This window comes from Saccoglossus kowalevskii, chromosome 19, assembly GCF_978046115.1.
Source record: "Saccoglossus kowalevskii chromosome 19, keSacKowa6.1, whole genome shotgun sequence".
NCBI classification, from domain to species: domain Eukaryota; kingdom Metazoa; phylum Hemichordata; class Enteropneusta; family Harrimaniidae; genus Saccoglossus; species Saccoglossus kowalevskii.
The window spans coordinates 19,408,658-19,429,114 of NC_140659.1; the positions used below are offsets into that span (position 1 = coordinate 19,408,658).

Genomic DNA, 20,457 nt, shown 5'->3' on the forward strand with positions numbered 1-20,457 from the left:
AAGTGTGGCAGGTTGGAAGGGTAAACGAGAGGTGTGCATTCGACTGGTCGACGAGGCTGACTACAGGCAAGTTGGTGAAATAGCAAGCCAGTCAACCAAGTACTCGACGGGTCGACGAGACTGACTCCTGACAAGGGTATTGCATAGGTTCTGGTGAGAGTTTTATAACTGAGGTAATGTAATTGCCTTTGTTGTGATTACCGCGTGCAAGTGCAACAAGTGATTACTATAATGTCGTCCACGTGAACACGTGTATTGAGGTACGTTGCTAATCTAACTGAATTTTCGGTATGTGAATATTGTGTATGCCGAGTTTGCATAAATGGTGGTTCGTTAGATTTTACTACGTCTGTCTACAACAATTTAATGGAAACCGGGTTTGAATAATTACGCGAGTATATTACGGTTGCAGATATGGGACTGTTACGGAATGCAACATACTGCCTGAGGGTATACGGGGATGAGTGTTGCAACTACTGCTTGCGAGATTGCCATATTTGGATTAATTACTGTGTCGTCACTGTCGGGATTATTGTGTGCTTAGGATTAACCGCTGTGTATCGCAATTGTGTCGTTATAAGGAGTTTGTCTTCGTCACGCATATCCGCGTACTCTTACAGTGAAACGCCACGTGTTGCCTTGGACGAAATAGTGTTATACCGTATTCTTCTCGTGTCGACTATTCATAATTGTATCTGGGGCCTTGGTAATTTGGGACTATTGACTTTTCAGATGAGTATTTAGTACATTAACGGTTGAATCGTATATATCATAATCGTAATATATTATAAAATTTGTTACGCTCCAGCATTTTGCGTGTAGCCTTCCAGTTAATTTATCATATTCAATATATGCATTTTGCAGTAGTACGTTATGTTGTTGATGATATACACCCATTCTGTATTGTAAAACTTGTATTTTGATGTAACAATTCTGTGTATCAATTTCGTATTGCTGTATTAAATGTCATATGCAATTGTATTATACCTCGTAGTCCAGTATTTATTCATGATTTATACGTCGGGAGTTAGTTCGATTTCGGCCTTCATAACAATGCCCAAAATACAGCTGCTTTAAAAATGAGCGTTCACCAGAAAAAAATGCATAGTCAACTACGATCAATAGTGTATCAATCATTGTATTGGTTGTACTTTTATTTGTGAACATGACGTCGCTTCTACATTTCATTTTCTCGTTTTATGTACACAATCCCACCGTGTGACGTCTGTGCACGTGTCCATAGTGACTGCATACTGAACTATTTTTTGTCATTAAAACAAACTATTAAACTCGGAAACATACATAGTACTCTAACGCGATAATCAATATATTACTTGACTGAACACACTATGTAGATACTTCTTAGAAAAATGTTATGAATAGCGGCTATTAACTATTAAAGCGCGATAGTCGTCGTGCCGCGTCCTGTTCAACATGGGACTCATAGCGACGTATACAACGCGTGTAAAATACATTGTTTATTTACATGAAATTCGAACACGCGCTGCGCGACGACCACCGCGCTTTAATTTCTGAGCGAACCGGGAGTACGATGACCACTCATCATGCGCCCAGCAATGGTTGGTCGCAGTTAGATCGATTTCTTCAAAGTAGAATTGACGTAAACTTAGAAAGTATCCCAAATGCGCGAAACTGAACAAAAAAGTTTTAACCCAATCCTCGTAACGTTGTACCGATTGTTGAGTGATTTGTTTTGAATTCCAAATGTGTTTATTGACTGAAAAGTTCTTCACACTCGATGATAAGAACGCCAAAACCAACACAACTATATCATCATTACTATATTTTTGTTTACTAATTTTTTGTCCGAATTGAATCAATCACTCATGACGTAAAGTCATGTGAAAACATCGCTAGTTTTTAAATTTTCAGAGTAAAAAATCAACTTAAAGAACTAATAAGAATAAAATAAATAATATAAATTATTTACAAAAAACAAACAAAACAATAAATCAATAGTCAGCTAAAACATAATGTCGGAGAAATCAAAGGTGAGCCCCGGGATAAATGAAAAGTCAAACATATAGTGAACATACATTATTATCTACATCGTTGTACAGGTTGCAGTGGCGGATCCAGAGAGGGGGGGGGGGAGGGGAGGGGGGGGCATACCTCCCCCAAACGCATGACGATTCATATAATCTGGATTACGCATAGCTTCTCTGCGATTTTCGCTCCGTATATCTTAAGCGAAGCTTGCCCCCCCAATACATTTTGCTGAATCCGCCACTGACAGGTTGTCAGATCTATTACACGTCGACTCAGCGATACCAGCTTACAAATTACTCCACATATATTGTTAAAATGAGACGATAACTGTCAACTTATGAACACATGGCGCGCTTATCACACTGAATAAGAACACATACGCCATGTACACATGACACTACGATTATAAAGACTTTCCGTTGTCGACATTATGAAATTCGTTCGTCTTTATGTGGAAAAATCCAAAAAAAAACTTTTTACGAAGTAAAATCATTCTATTAAATTTATTGTTCATACATAAGTTGTTGAACACACTACATAGTTTGTAGTTTCATTCAGCTTTTTCAGTCATAATTCAAGACAATTAAAATACAAAAATATAGAGAGAATATAGCGAAATATTTTTGTTTCTGCAATATTCTTGTGTAATCGATATATTATAAATATTATTATTGGCGTGCTTATGGGATACATTTCGTTATGAATTATTCTTAATATATTTTCGAATGTTCTTGTTAAAATTAGTTGTTTTCAGGCCCCTATTTTCAAAACAATGTCGAATTTCACAAAACGGAAAGTCTTTATAGTAGTATTGACATCTTCTAGGATTCGTCGTACATGTACATTGGGTGCTGGGTCAAAGTTTAGGTTACGTAAGATTTGTTTCACGGTTATGTTATAAACACATTCATTAACACAATAATGACATAGTTTTCAGAATATATATTTTTGTTAGGTAGACGCGCGACTGAAACATGAATGCAAAATACATTCAGACAATTCATTCGCTGCGAACATTTGTTTTTACAATTTTCCGTGCTGGATAACCATTTCAAACATTACACTGACTCAAAGAATAACATACAACAAGACTCGAAAAAAAGATCAAAATAACGATCCGAAAGTACAGAACACCATCTGTAAAGAAGTATATTATTTGTGAACATCAATCGTCCAATTCGCCTCGATTGCCCCGATTAAATGAACTCTAATATTATTTTCATATATATAACAATTAAGTCGGTTGGTAATTTAGCAAGAATCCCCCTAAATTTGTAGTCATGTGACCGTTGTATATAAATATATATCATTAAGCCCGTGTTGCAATTCTATTTCCTTCGCTCCAGGATGACTCACATTATTGTTCAATATTTACGACAGGTAACGACGACTTTCCGTTAACAGTTTAACGAGACATGGCACGTTCAAGGAAGACATGAGAGTAGTATGCAAATACGTAACAACATTAGAATGTACATTGTGTTCCTTAAGGCACGCATCATTTCTTCTTCTGCCTTGGTTGTTTGACATTGGCTTTGAAGTCTCCTGGGATGTTCCCCGCAGGATAGTAATTGAACACAGCGTACATATCTTTGGGATCCTTGGGGTTGATTGCGTAACCGATTCCAACTTCAGTTGAACTCTTCCACACAAGCTGTGTAAAATTTTCTGAAAGTCAAAAAAAGTACATGTGCACTGATGAAAGGTGGATATTACGAAATTGTATACAGTCTGGTCGCTGTTGCCCAAAATTTGCATACTAGTATTGTGTTTTTACATTCGTACTCTCGCTCTCGTTACAAAATATCGAGAACTGCACCTGATTGGTGATTATCTATTATTCTATCTCTCTGTTGTATTTGTGGGACAATATGAAACTGAACTTCTATTATACGATAGTGAATTTGTTTTTACAAATGTTGTCAGTAGAAATCACATTTATATAGAAGAATGTGAATACTTTTTTAATGAATATTCACAATTCAAACTTTAACGAAGAGTTTCTATTGGCTGATTGAATAACATAACTTTTTCAAATGGCGTCGTTGCTCATTGTGCTCATCGATTGGATGGTTTGATTCATTGACAACTGCCATTGAAATTTGAAAATATTTATAGAGAAGAACGGAATGCCTTTGTTGCGCCGAGAGTGCATGAAATATTTCTGGTTCTCAGACAATTTTATATTAACAGTATATATATAGACTACATGAGTTGCTGACTCTGTCCGACGTCCAGCTACACGGGACCCAAATTTGAATAACAGCGAGACGTTTTGGCCAATTGATAATGCCGAGCTTGTAGTACACAATACGTAAAATCACTCTCTCATATTCTCCAACAAGTTTGTTTCACATTGCCAAGTAAAAATAATTACAATTTAATTATGTTTTTCATATCCTTTGGGATTTCACAACCATGGCACACATATGATTGATCAAAGTAATTGAAATGATTTGTTTAAAATGACGCCTTCCTTTTAATTACAGATTTTATATGAAATGACTTTCCCGTAAAGGGAGACAACAGTAACACAAAGGATTATAATGTGCTACCGATTTTATTTTTGTTGTTGCATTATAACACTACTCGTATATCCTAAAATGTTACGAAATAATCTTATCTAAACAAATACATTACACACTGCTTACATACTAGTATATTATTCAGTCTGTAATATTTACCTTGTAGATTTAGTAAATCATCGACATACATGATTAGTGGAATTGTTAATTGATTTGTTGATTTTCGTCAACTATCATTAAGTCGTTGGACTGGACACAATGTACACATGTGATTTGTACACGAATTTGTAAGTTTCACCATCCGCCTTACATACCACAAACACGTCCGTCGATGATTGCATATTTAGTAAAAAGTTCCCAAATATACCAATACGACCAGCTTCTAAATCATCGTTAATATGTGGAGTTGGGAACGAAGTTGACAATTGACACATCAATACGGCATACTAAAAGATGTTTATAAAAAACGTTTGATGCTATTATGCTCGTACAAACACATAAATTCACCAATTTTATCTCCATCAAGACGAGCACTAACAGTATGCACATCGTTAAACAAGACATCGCCTCAGATTCCCGGTCAGCCGGATCATAATAAGTCGTTTAACCAATATTTTCAACCCAGACGGGTAAGTATCCTGAATTTTTTTCTGGATCAAACTGAGCACAATAGTGGAAACACGCTCGCACCTTGATACAAATCAGTGTTAAGCCTTCAATTTAGTCGAAAAGATGTTCAGACATTTGTTGCCGTATATAAATATTATCCCACAATACATTGCGTCTACGTGACACACCACTCGCAAGAGCACTGCATTTTACAGTACATCCGACTAAATTCCCCCAGTGTTTTCTTCTCGGATTCGAAACGAATCAATACGAATTTTGTACGAAAATAACTGAACTTTGCTACAACACGTACGCATCATCCATCTCGAGACAACCCTAAAAAGTGTCAGCAGGCCTCGCGAGACAGCTAGCGAGTACGAGACCTCGTGCGTTCCTTACTTACTTGCACTTTGACCGTCTATACTTGCTCCTTTCTGGAAATCATATTTTGTGACGTCGCTGTAAAACTTATCCACGGCAGCTTTGCCTACAGAATGAAATAAGATTATAAACTACTGTCAGTCAAATATAGTTTCCGAACCAAATGATGAAAGGTAATATATATTTAAATGGTGCAAAGAGTGCGTACTCTCGGGCATTAAATACAATGAATTTTAATTTAACCAATCAGAAAATATATAAGACACATGATCACGGCTTTAACAAGAATCAGACTGAGCCGAGTTTAACACATTATAATGCAGTGCTATTTTTACCATTTACAAAATCACGTGATGAAAGATCAATAGGACATGGGTGAATGATTAGTCGAGATACAAGATCGTACGTAATACGATATGAACTTTGAGGAAGTCGACGGAAAGAGTTTCTCTGCACCCAACCCCTAGTCCTAACTCTAACTCTAACCCAGCCCCTAACCTCCGGCGCATCCCAATTTAATTGTATATTCCCCACCCAAAGACACCCATACTTATCTAGATTAGTGTGGGTAAACACTACAAACAATCCAATGCGATTTTTTAATAGAAATTACGAACACGAATTTTGACCTGGGCGCAACGTGAAATAATCACCACTGGTAACTCCTTCGATACCCTCCATTCACCAACGAAATTATCTAGTTAAAGCTTGGTAACGTCTTAGTTTCTACTCTTTAGTCTTCGCAACAGCCAAAGTCGCCATCTTTGTTCATATGAGTCTCATATCTCGCGCATGCGTGGCGCGACGACCACCGCCCTTTAATATTAACATCTTAAAATGGCGTTGGTTTACTAATACCTGTAAATTCGTCTTGTCCGCTTTCGCTCCACATCCATGCTACATTTTCTCCGTAGGGGATCTCCTTCCTCTGTTTTGCCATCCCCATTTCTGCGATATGATTCGCCCATTCCTGCGCATGCTCATCAAGTTTGTTAGAAAATCTCAGTGGCGGCGCTCCATGGAGTTCTCTGTAGGCGTTTTGTGTTTTCAAGGCATCCCTTCGAAATTTTTCCACTGGGTCTGTGACTGTAAATAAAATAAAACAAATGAAATACGAGAAGAACTACCACGCAACAGACAACTTGTTAAAGCGGGGGAGTCGTCGCCTGCGCATGCGTCAGATGACCATAGCGTGTCATTGTTTACAAACAAGCGTCTACACATGAGCATTTGCGTTTTGGCGTGTGTTGTTATCATCGCTTAGGACTCAATTCCCACGCGTGCGCGTAACGCACTTTCCGCTATACGTCGCGCCCTCAAGAGACAAATAGACTCTGTGATGCAAACGGCTGTAACCTAAATGTTTTTCATAGTTTTTTGTTTTCAAGATGGCTGCACCATATAATAAATATCGGTAATATATAATCGCATTTATTTTATTATCACTTATCTATCAGCTGACTGCGACCACGGCGCTATCTTTGAACGGCGTTGCTTTTATTCTGTCAAGGTTTCTTGTTTTTGTTCAAGGAACAAACGCACACCGGAACAGAAGATTTTTTACGTTGTTTATTAACTTTTTCAGTTGCCTTTTGTCATGGATTATGTTGGTACTAAACGCCATCTTATAACATTTTATTCAAGTTTTTTTTCGTACGTCCAGTACTTCCGAAGCTCGTGATCATTTTAACAGTTCATATCACCACAATCACTCTACTAGTATATCACGACATTCTCCACACTGTCCACCATGCAATGGGAGACGGACAGTGAAGTAAAGTTGTGAATTATTGGCAGGTATACTTGGAGATCATTAAAACAAACAAACATCCATCGTCCGTCCTGGTAAAACAAATAAAGGCCTACATGCACCCGTTACAGTCGTTTACTTAATATAAGTGTAAATTTGTACGACATTGAATAGTCGAAGTTTGGTATCAGAAGAAACCTGAAATGCGGTCACACGGCATTTGGCATATACCTAGGGTTACATCATTATGTTAGATGAGAATGTATGGGTAAATAAATTGCAATTACTAAAGAGAAATGCATAATGTTGTTTCCATTACATTTCCACTGTGTATTGGTTCCCCGATATTAAATAAAGGAACCAGCTCTAACAAATCTCACAAAGACAAAAAACAAACAAAAACAAATATGCAATATTTCCAACCATGACGGTTTCCAAGATAATTATTTAACAAAAGCCTCAGCTCAGCTCAAGTCAATGTTTCATTATCAGCGTGCAGAGGCGGCGACACGAAGTTTTGCACGAGTGGCGAGATCTGCTCACCAACCTTGCGCCGAAGGCGCGACTCTGTATGGGGTCTGGGGCGAATTTTGCTGACACAAAGGGTTTCAGCTTGATTTTTTTCCGAAGGGTGACCCCTCTTATCCTCCTCCGTGCTGACGCTACTGGCGCGAATAAATAATCCTTAAAGGGCAGTGCTCGTCGCACCGCGTCCTGTTCGATATGGGACTCATAGCGACGTATACAACGCGTGTAAAATACATTGTTTATTTACATGAAATTCGAACACGCGCTGCGCGACGACCACCGCGCTTTAACGGTTGATGGTTTTGTTTATCGCTGTCACATCGATGACAGTAACTCGATAACATCGTATAACGGTATGTTAACATCGTATAAAGGTATGTTAACATCGTATAAGGGTATGTTCTCATCGTATAAATGTATATTCACATTATATATAGGTATGTTCACATCGTATAAAGGTATGTTCACATCGTATAAAGGTATGTTCTCGTCGTATAAAGGTATGCTCACATCGTATAAAGGTATGTTCACATCATATAAAGGTATGCTCACATCGTATAAAGGTATGCTCACATCGTATAAAGGTATGCTCACATCGTATAAAGGTATATTCACATTATATATAGGTATGTTAACATCGTATAACAGTATGTTCACGTCGTATAAAGGTATGTTCACATCGTATAAAGGTATGTTCACGTCGTATAAAGGTATATTCACATCGTATAAAAGTATGTTCATATTATATAAAGGTATGTTCTCATCGTATAAAGGTATATTCACGTCGTATGAAGGTATGTTCACGTCGTATAAAGGTATGTTCACATCGTATAAAGGTATGCTCACATCATATAAAGGTATGTTCACGTCGTATAAAAGTATATTAACATCGTATAAAAGTATGTTAATATTATATAAAGGTATGTTCTCATCGTATAAAGGTATGTTAACATAATATAAAGGTATGTTCTCATCGTTTAAAGGTATATTCACATCGTATAAAGGTATGTTCACATTATATAAAAGTACATGTATGTTCTCATCGTATACAAGTATGTTCACATCGCATAAAGGTATATTCACATAGTATAAAGGTATATTCACATCGTATAAAGGTATGTTCACATACTATAAAGGTATGTTCTCATCGTATAAAGGTATGTCCACATCGTATAAAGGTATGTTTACATCGTATAAGGGTATGTTGACATCGTATAACGGTATGTTCACATCGTATAAAGGTATGTTCTCGTCGTATAAAGGTATGTTCACATCATATAAAGGTATGTTCACATCGTATAAAGGTATGTTCACGTCGTATAAAGGTATGTTCACATCGTATAAAGGTATGTTCACATCGTATAAAGGTATGTTCACGTCGTATAAAGGTATGTTCTCATCGTATAAAGGTATGTTCACGTCGTATAAAGGTATGTTCACATCGTATAAAGGTATGTTCACATCGTATAAAAGTATGCTCACATCGTATAAAGGTATGTTCTCATCGTATAAAGGTATGTTCACGTCGTATAAAGGTATGTTCACATCGTATAAAGGTATGTTCACATCGTATAAAGGTATGTTCACATTATATAAAGGTATGTTCACATCGTATAAAAGTATGTTCACATCGTATATAGGTATGTTAACATCGTATAAAGGTATGTTCACATCGTATAAAGGTATGTTCTCATCGTATAAAGGTATGTTCACGTCGTATAAAGGTATGTTCACATCGTATAAAAGTATGCTCACATCGTATAAAGGTATGTTCTCATCGTATAAAGGTATGTTCACGTCGTATAAAGGTATGTTCACATCGTATAAAGGTATGTTCACATCGTATAAAGGTATGTTCACATAATATAAAGGTATGTTCACGTCGTATAAATGTATGATCTCATCGTATAAAGGTATGTCCACGTCGTATAAAGGTATGTTCACATCATATAAAGGTATGTTCACATGCTCTAAATCTGTCAATCCTCGCCGTGTCCGGGCCGGGTGAATTTTCTCATCAGTACGGTAAAACTAACCTGTCTCACGACGGTCTAATCCCAGCTCCCAGTATGTTCACATCGTATAAAGGTATGCTCACATCGTATAAAGGTATGTTCTCATCGTATAAAGGTATGTTCACATCGTATGAAGGTATGTTCACATCGTATAAAGGTATGTTCACATCATATAAAGGTATGTTCACATCGTATAAAGGTATGTTCACGTCGTATAAAGGTATGTTCACGTAGTGTAAAGGTATGTTCACATCGTATAAAGGTATGTTCACATTGTATATAGCTAATGTTTACATAATATAAAGGTATACACACTTAACATAATATTATATACACATCGTACATAGAATTAAGTGGTGCACATAATATACTACATGATATTAAGGCAGTCATGGATTTCCATAGTGTAGTGTACTGTACAACATACTAGTACCACAGTCAGCTGGCGCATACGTGATAATAAAATAAATAACCAAAAACTGTCATTCTAGCTCAGCAGCCAATCAGCGACGGCCTTACAGTCAGATGACAATTTCGGTTTAAAATACCCCATGAAAGTGTTCTATATTATTCGTGTAATTAGGTGTTCGTATGCAAGGGATTTTTCCACACAAAAACGCCGAATTCGGCCGAATTTTGTTATCGGTTGGCTTTATATATCCCCAACAGATCGCATTTTTGTGAAAGATTGGTATTTTTGTCCAGATTTTTAGGAATCTGAAAAACGCGTTTCGCAACTTGTCTCTTATTTAGTTTTATGCCGCATTCAAGATGGCGGCCCCCATATAGTAAATATCGTATTTATTTTATTATTACGTATGCGCCAGCTGACTGTGACTAGTACTGTAATTTACCCGATGTACAATTATTCACACTAAGCTGCTTGGTAAGACGATTTGAGCCTGGCAAGTGAGACTAGCACGCAGGATTTCAGTGTCTGACTTGCCCAGCCTTGAAGTGATAATATTACAACATATACGTTCTTGTCTAAGCTTTGTTAATCGACGGTAGATCTAATATATTGCTCAGTTATACATTTCTAATTTCGACAGTTGTGTTTTATAGATCGTATACATGGCAAATGCGCCCCGCAACCGTAAGCAGACGCGCTCTCCGTTACAATATACTTCCCTGTCATTATTTTGTACTTTTTTCCCAGAATTCAATGTATTCGTATACCCAATGCAAGCCCCCACTGCAAACGAGATTATTGCAGTACATAATAGTGAAACATATACTGTATTAACCAACTTAATAACAATATGATTACATTATATTTACTTAATCATACGCAGTTCTACTCGATCAGTCATATAATTCCCAGCAGGCATTATGGTATTACTTCTGATGAATAATTGCCAGTCATAGTAATTTTAAAATATTCTGATTATTAGTCGCGTCTGAATCATTCACTCGTGTCTGAACTGAAACATTTGTCTGCTTCGTGGCTTACCAACTAACAAGACTTAAATGACGTGGACGTGTTGTCAAAATCAGACAATACACGGTGAACACATTCACAAGAAATGAGCACATGTTCGTGTTATATTAACTTTTGTCCATCATATATATATCCGAGTGGTTTGATTGAACGTAACTCGCTACTTTAAAACCTCATTGTCGGCGTGACGTGATTTGAGACAGTTTTCACAATGGATTGGTGAGTTGTTTAACTTACTGACGCTTATTAGAAAATGTGTGATCACTTCGGGGGATTCGGCGACACACTGAGACGTGCATGTGATGTAAAGTGAAGGTACAGTGACATAGTTGTTGAACCGTACATTTTTTTTCTTCAAACGCGACTACTCTGCCGATTCATTTCCTTGCAGTGTCGACTAAAGTCATCGTTGATGTTAAATTTCACCAATTATGCTGAATGAAAAGAACTGTTTGCAGCTGGTACGGCAAATTTGCACGTTCTACGGAATATATAAATAACAAGACAATCATCGCATCACCGATTATACCTGACTGCCCTAAAATTAAGTAAACTTCTTGGTTAGGTCACGGTTACTAAAACCGTGGTTAGGTTATCCAGGCCAGATCAATTAGTTATCCCCAACACCACGCTCGTTAGGTTAAAGGGCGGTGGTCGTTGCGCCTCGCATGTGCGACATTTGTGTTGATAAACATTGATTTTTCTACATCCAATGCGCTCTTCTAATGAAAATCACAAGTATGAGGTTTGACCTAGACTTTTTCGATACCAATCGCCTAAAAAATTACATAATTAAAGCTTGGTAACATCTCATTGTGTACTCGTCGCAACAGTCAAAGTCTTCATCTTTGTTTATATGAAATCCACATCTCACGCATGCGCGGCGCGACGATCACCGCCATTTAAAGGTAAACCACAGTGGTTGGGTATAGTTCAATGTCTAAATATTAGATCCCGCCAGGTGCTGAACTAGTAATGACTCTGCTTGCCGTTTTCGTGGGTTGTACACAATAAACACAAATCCGAAAATATACAATGTCAGTAGAATAATATCTTTTGTTTAGGGTTGTATTTAAAACAAATTGTTGATATTGCTTCGTAATAAAATCAAATCAGAATTCATATACACTATTATAACCCAGTTCAACTGTTTCAATTCATCTTTCCATAGACGAATGTTTTCCTATTTCAAATATCATTTTAGTCCATTACTCACATTATCTTTGACTTGCCAAATGATATAACTAGACAACCTGCTCGTTCTTGCAGAATATTTTCTGTCTGAATATTCATTGTCATTGGCTGATTCGTTACAAGGACGATGACGTCACACGTGTTTCACGACAACAATTCATGAGCGAGTTCTTGACAATAGCCGGCCATATTGAACCATTGAATCAACCCAAATATACGCTCACGGGATTACTGCGTGATAGTCACATAGCAACATTTCGTCGTTTTTTTAAAACTGTTAGCTATATATTTACATAAATCGCGAGATTCAAAGATATCGATAACAAGTTACAATACTGATATTTCGAAAGCACCATTCCTGTAAATTGCGCCCTCTAGTCAACGTGGCCCATATTGGTGAAGGCAGCGCCCTCTGCGTCTAGCTGTGTAGCTAATCATCATCTAGCATATATTAAAATCACTCATAAACATAATCTTATTGAAGGGTGACCGCAGATCAAAACGATATGAAGGCGTTGAACGGCCTATGTGTTGCCCATTTACGTCATAAAATTGCTTTGCCACTGGAGGGCACGATTTAATGGGACAGATGTAATAAATCTAAATTTTTCGGATGACAAAATATGAATTATAACAAAATAAGTTCTATGATATAATAAAAAATAAAATATTAATTTCAAATATCTCGCAATTCTAACTGTCGTATATTTTAATGACGCATCTTGATTTAGACTCCATGAGAAAAATGGTATTAACTTTAAGCTTGGTGTATTAAACTTTCATACCCGTCTCGTAAGTACGACTCGATTTTTGTATTGCTGTCGAGGTTACTTTCTGCAGCGTAAACATATATATTGTCTGTTGTTTAGCAAGGGTTGTTGCCCCGTAGGAAATGCAGCGGATCATTCGATTTACTCGCACATTTACTGACGTTGATGACAGCAGGAGGCGCTTTAGCAGCTATGTTATCGCCTTTGCTTCTGCGGTAAAATTGTAATGCGAATCCATCTATGAAAATGTGAAGCCTTTGCTCAGTCATCTGACGTCATATGTCAATCCTGCCATCAAAACAATTGTAGCCTGTGCTTATTTGGGCCTTTTGACGTCACTGTCTTTCTGTACAGTATTTCCTTGCGATTGTGTTTACGTGGTCATGCGTAAGCAATGTGCGGTTAAACATTTTTCTCAACTTAAAAAGTCTCAAAGCATTTTTTCGTCTGCAGGTTTTCAGACACAAAATACTCATTAGAATATGGGTCTTTATTCGATTATTTTTATACCCCTATCGTGAATTGTGGCAATTTTTTTCTAGTCACGTGTAACACAGTTATTCATCGGCAAACTATGGTCAATACGAATTACGGTAGAAATACAGCACTATGTATGACCATGGAGGTAGAAATGAGATGCTACCTCCATGGTATGACAGCATATAAACCTTACATATATCGGTCATATCAGACACAATCATCCCAAATAAATTCACAAATAGTCTCTTGTTGAATTTACCGGAACTCAACAATAGTTAACGAGCAACCGGAAATTGATTAGCGGTCTCGTCTCACGTGAAGTGTATGGAAATTCACTGACTACAGGTGCGGATACATACAATGACAATATAAGGTGACATTTCTTTAATGTTTAATGATTACAGTTTCGCAAAATTCACGATTAGGCAAATGCTCACCAACTGTTACAATACCTACACCTAATGGTTATTAAAATACAAGTATGAAATGAACAATATATCTCAAACGGGAACTGCAATTATTCTGTCAATTGTTCGATGTATCAAACAATACATGAACGTGGGTAAGAAGTAAGGCAAACAAGTAAAGTATAACGTGCTAAGATATCTCTAGTACAGTCTTGAAGTTTGTCACGAAATACAATACGATTCAAATAAAAGGGAATTCACACGACTGCGGAGATAATGATATCGCCTTGCAATCAAATACAAATATTACAAACGAGCGTGTCTACTCAGCCTAATGCGTTTTGTTATTTATACGACCTCCAATGACCCCGACATATGCAGCGATTACTCACCGCCCAGATATATGCATAGATAGTCCCTAGTAATATCAATCGCTGATCAATATAAACGTCGCATTGACAAACACTCTTGATAGCTCACCGCAGCTGTACCCCGCTGACGCTACAATAAACTTACACAACTGTAAGATAGCTGTAGCCGCATCGTGGCACTACTAGTGTTTTGTACCACGCGCTCGAGGTGTTGGCTGCAATGAGGAACGCACACATTAGTGGGCGGCCTCTGTCACCACATCCAAAACAGAGTGTACAATTTCAACATATTTTCTTTTCATTTCAATGTTGAGTTCGTTAGTTCACCACATGCACATTAAAGGGTGGTGGTCGTCGCGCTGCACATGTGCGACATTTGTGTTGATAAACATTGTTTTTCCCATAATCCAATGCGCTTTTCTAATGGAAATCACAAGTATGAGGTTTGACCTCGGCGCGACCTGCACTAATTACCGCAGGTGACTCTTTCGATACCTTCCAATCACCTAAAAAAATACCTGATTAATGCTTGGTAACGTCTCAGTTTGTACTCGTTGATCTGCGAAACAGTCAAAGTCGCCATCTTTGTTTATATGTTATATGAGACCCATATATTTCGCGCATGCGTGGCAAGACGACTACGCCCTTTAATAAATAGAGCGAATCAGCACTGATGCTAAAATACACATAGTTTATAGAACATATGTTGGTGGTATGTGTTATTTGAATGGGTATTTGAAGGATAATTCTTACTACGCCACTTGCGAAGACACTGCAACTCATGACAATAATAACATATCATTGACTTGCATGTCGTTTTATATGCATGCCCACAGTCTGGATGTCACCGTACATAAATAATAAAATAGGACATACTAGCCGGAAAATTACTCGAATTCTATACATTTCTGTACGTCCTGACATGACGCATCATTAATGTCAACCGAACACGGAAATAAGAAACGTGATACTTTACTGGCTTGTTTAACTTGAACATTATAATTTGAAAAAAAAAAATATTATCATGCAACGAGCTAGTCGATGAAAGTGTCAGTAACTGAATTATACAAGTCTGGCGATGATGGATTAAACCATTATATGGACGAGTAAACATACAGTCATAACTTTCGAATAGATGGAGATATGATATATGTACACCTTTTTTTCTCGCAGAAATTTTATCACTAGTTACGTTGTTATGGCAGGAATAAAACACCGATACATATATCAATAAGAGGGAAAAACATTTTGGATTTCGGTTCAGCAAATGGTGACCGCAGCTCTGCTCGAATTGAGGACTGTCCTTGTACAACGATTTGAAGCCGTCTACGGAATGTAGGTTAATACCCTGGTTGAAAGAATGTAGCCTGAATATGTGTGTTAATTATTGTAGCCAAACATCAAAGCTGTACAAAACAGTATGACCCGTCGTTAGCTTGCGTCAATGATATTGTACAACCACACCGTGACTCCCGTAGCTGGGAATCTAGAAAAACAAAACCATGAACCATTAGAATATGTGCTTGCCTAGCTATGTATGCGTGTTGTCACTTTACTTCTTCAATTCTCGAGCTGGATTTATTTGTCCTCAATGCTTCTCAATAAACTTACCTCACTCAGGAGTTGATCGCACGTGACCGAGTTCAAAGGTTGAAGTTGACTGATGGTCCATGAGTGTGAGTGCGTGACGACGTGCATATGCGTACGTATTGCATGGACACCTATTTGATCGATGCTAGTTGTTGGCCTCATTATTGGGGGTATGTCATGTTAATACAGATTTACTAGTGAATCAGCAGGTGCCATTCCCACATCTCTATCTTTGTTGAGTAAGTTCCAAGCTACTTATAAGCTTGTGTCTGATTGGCTACCCAACCCTAACACCTAACAGTACGCCCAATCAGAGATAAGCTTGTTTGTTGACGTATCAAATCCCGCCTTGTATATGCGCTTCGACTCAATTGTCTTTGATGGAACATGTTCTAATTATATAATCGAACACAGTAAAACTTTTGAAACATTGCTATTGTTGAACACTGGCCTTGCCCTTACATTTAAATTGCCACGGAAATTGATGAAGTGAGATCACACAGATTTCCTATCTAATTGGTCCGTCATACATGATTACCAGCCGAGTGAAACATATTACATATGCATGCAATCGATCCTCGTAGTATAACGTGTGTGCATGCACCGAATCTCATAACACCCACAGGTGTGACTAGTACTAAGTAGAATAAAATTAATTTGATGGAGTATATACTTAAAATTTTTAGCTATTGTCACGATCAGCAATATGCATTATTGACAAGATGTATTGACATTAAACGAAAGGTAATTAGATCTGGAAACCGCTAAACATTCCAGACATTTCACACTAACATGACACAACTACAGCTAATTAGCAATGTAATATATCACCACATAATTTATCTCATGCAGCTGTTCCGCTATATTCCATGTGCGGGGAGAGGAGTTAGATAGTGTTAGTTGAATGACATGACACTATTATTTGAGTGTTATGAGACTGCGTATGTTCAATATGGCGAATTGCTCTCTGGAGCAGTCCGAAGACATAGGATGAGGTAGTTTGCTGACCAAATTGGCTATGTACTTGTTATACGTACGCCCGGTGTTAAAGCGGGGGAGTCGTCACCTGCGCATGCGTCAGATGGCCATAGCGTGTCATTGTTTACAAACAAGCGTCTACCCGTGAGTCTTTGCGTTTTAGCGTGTGTTGTTATCGTCGCTTGGGACTCAATTCTCGCGCGTGCGCAGGTGGCGACCCTCCCGCTTTAAAGTAGGTGAAGGACATATACAAGTCGGAAAATACATTTGACTAAATTGTTAATGCATCTCACTTCGGGATAGCATCACATTTCTATCAAGATAGAATGCTGCTGGTGACATTCGTCTTCTAAAAATCGTGATTAAATTATAAATTACACAGATGAATAGATTATGGGGTTATTTACCCCAAAATAAGATGTTTTTTTCTTATATCTGTCTGATGTGGTGTACTTATTGTACGTATTACCTGAAGGATGGCTCAATAATGGATAAAGACATCTAATATGAGGGATTTGACGGCTAAAGTAGCTATTTATTTAGTGGCGATGAGCTATGCATGTTAAACGGGAGAGTCGTTACCTGCGCACGCTCGGGAATTGAGTCCCAGGCGACGATAACAACACACGCTAAAAACGCAAAGGCTCATGGGTAGACGCTTGTTTGTAAACAATGACACGCTATGGACATCTGAGTCATGCACAGGTGAAGACGACTACCCCGCTTTAAAGAACAAAGTACCATTTATTCATATACCCTCCAAAGGCTCAGAATAAAACATGCTAAACCATTGAATTTTAATCGAAAAGGCATATTCAGTTCAGAACGTACACTGAAGTATATTCAGAAGTAAATGAAGTTAGTAAAACTAGTCACGTATACTATTAAGAAAAGGAACTCGGCAATAATTGCACTCATTCGGAGGGGGGGGGGTTAAGGCATGTTCGTTGTTTGTTTGAATGCAAGGTGCGACATAATAAACTGAGCATGTGCGTCATGAACTCCGTTGGCACAGTAAGTATCAAACACAATATCAACACGGTAATCACCTTTATCGTCCAATTCTTTTTTCTCAACATGATACGATATCGAGATTATCTATCTACACGCGATATATTCGACGCCCCTCGCTTCATTCATCCATCGTAACCCGCCTATAATAAACGATCACCGACTAACTACATGTATATACTGTTTCTTTTTTTTACTTTCGTCAGCACAGACTGAGAACGACTATTTTTGCTTTCCCAACGTTCATATTCATGATGCGCTCCGGATTCAGAATGCATTACACGGGAATCAGACAATTTATGTCTCTGTCTCGACATGGTTTATAATCCACGGTGGTTCAACCGATATATACTCGCAATAGCAACGCCATTATTGGCACCTGCGTCAGTGCTCGTTGTTAGTCAGTCGTTAACTGAGACGATTTATTGAGCATAATTGGAGCACCAAAGACATTCTTCAATCACGACCTACATATTTGAATAGAACTGCAATTTCAATATATCCTATTTATTTTTCGGTTGCGATGATAGAACGCAAATGGAGAAATAAGTATTTGTGACTGAAGTGATTGCTGCTTTAATTATATATAGTACACGTTATATATGTATGATGGCACTTACATGGCGGACTTCACTCATTACATTAAAGAAAAATCCCGGACACTTAGTAGTTTTCTTTCGATGAAGAATGTTATTTTTATTACAAATCCTTTTGAGATGGGCTTAACAATTTAACGATTTCAGTTTTAGATTTGTCCGTACACATGCTTACTAACAATTTATGGATTGACTTCTTTTTGGTATATTCTAACTTAATCTTAGAATTATACGCTACTTGGACTCGTTTTTGCTAGGTGTAATTACTGTTACTAAGTAGAATACATGTCACTCTGCTTGTATTTCCCTTTTCGAATAAATTACAATTACAGCGTTTTCTAATCGATACAAGTGCGAGCTCATTTCCGAATCAAGCCCATTTCAAACTCCATTGCTTTCATACCAGTAAGCTTGTAGTTTTTACTCACGCAATTTATGAATTGTCCATCTGCTAGTTAAAGAACTGCCACGATGTCAGCCTGTTAGTGATCGAGGTTCTAGTAAACGTTTATCCAAACAGGCCACACACCTCCGGTAGCGTCTCAGTTGTCATACTTTAACGAAGTAATATTGCAAATTTTAGGTGGTTTTTCTGCGGCCACATTGCGGGTTTTGTTATTTCATACCGTTCGTGCGTTACGTCACTTAATTAACCAATGACCGGTAAAAACGCTCTTGATTCATGTACATATCACAGTGAATTACACGTTGCATTCAACAATAAATCACGTGTTTAGTTAGAGTGACCATGCGTCCCCACAGCTCATCGATCTGGTTTTTAAATAGTTAGGCTTAAGTTGTACTCTCTACTTGCACCATGTGAAAATAATATCGTTCTGAAAAACAGTACTTTTCCAGTAAAAGGGTATTGTTGAGTACAAAACACGGTATCAAAGGTTAGTAGACGAGCCAAAAGGTAGTTATGTACAACATTTAGCCAATGCAAATGATCAAAGTAATGCTACATGCCGAGCTTAGTGTGCTTGATAACATTACCAGATGCAAACATGTTCAGAAAGGTTGACAATAAGCAACACTGTTTTGTTCAATTTTAGTTTTATATATACATATCATTTTGACTTGTTACGATATTAATTGGACTGGGCTCTGTAAATTGTATTGTTTGTGTGTTTCGTAATTCCCACCTCAAGTTATACTTCAGATAATCAATGTTGTCGTCTTTTGTTTACGACTAACTGTTGTATATGTAAAAAGATTTATATATTATATTATGTTTATATTTAGATGAACATAGATTTTAATTTAAGAACTGAACTTGTGTTATATATGAGTGTGAAATAGGAATAAAATTCTCTCCTCGCTAAATTGTCATGTTTTAAGTCAAATATCAATAAAGAGTTTTGTCTAAAATTTACATTATTCATAAAGGGTAGGTCGTTCTGATCATGATTATACTAATTTTGAAATTTTTTTGTGACGTCAGTGATTCGAATTGCGCATGACCATCTATACATTGTAAGTGAGTATTCAGATTTTTAAAGAATGTGTTTAATGTTCAATATAGCAGATTTTTTTTATCAGACAACGTTTTTTCCGCAAGATAAAAATATGATTCAGGATTGACTCGTATGTATTTCTAGCATCATATGCATTTGGTACATAATGATGTGATTTCGATTCACAATGTTTTAGATAGAATTTTTAATTATGAAATTCCCGAGGTATGTGACAAATTCAAACCTTTTAAAGAATTATTGTCGAATTTCAAATCACTATTAATATCCGAATTCTCCCCGAATTTTTCATAATAAATAATTTTGTGACAATTAACGGTTAATTT

General features: G+C 37.3%; 1 protein-coding gene across 1 annotated transcript in view; it reads right to left on the reverse strand.

Moving 5' to 3' along the window:
- Nucleotides 1–1,122: 1,122 nt before the first annotated feature.
- The window catches only part of LOC102808193 (Golgi-associated plant pathogenesis-related protein 1-like), a 38,914-nt gene continuing 19,579 nt past the window's right edge, over nucleotides 1,123–20,457 (reverse strand). Inside the window, exons 2-4 of the mRNA XM_006821989.3 lie at nucleotides 6,384–6,611; nucleotides 5,548–5,631; nucleotides 1,123–3,678 (exon numbers count right to left, since the gene is read on the reverse strand). Of these exons, the coding sequence (XP_006822052.1) occupies nucleotides 3,509–3,678; nucleotides 5,548–5,631; nucleotides 6,384–6,611 (482 nt within the window). The 3' untranslated portion in view covers nucleotides 1,123–3,508. The remainder of the gene's footprint in view (nucleotides 3,679–5,547; nucleotides 5,632–6,383; nucleotides 6,612–20,457) is intronic.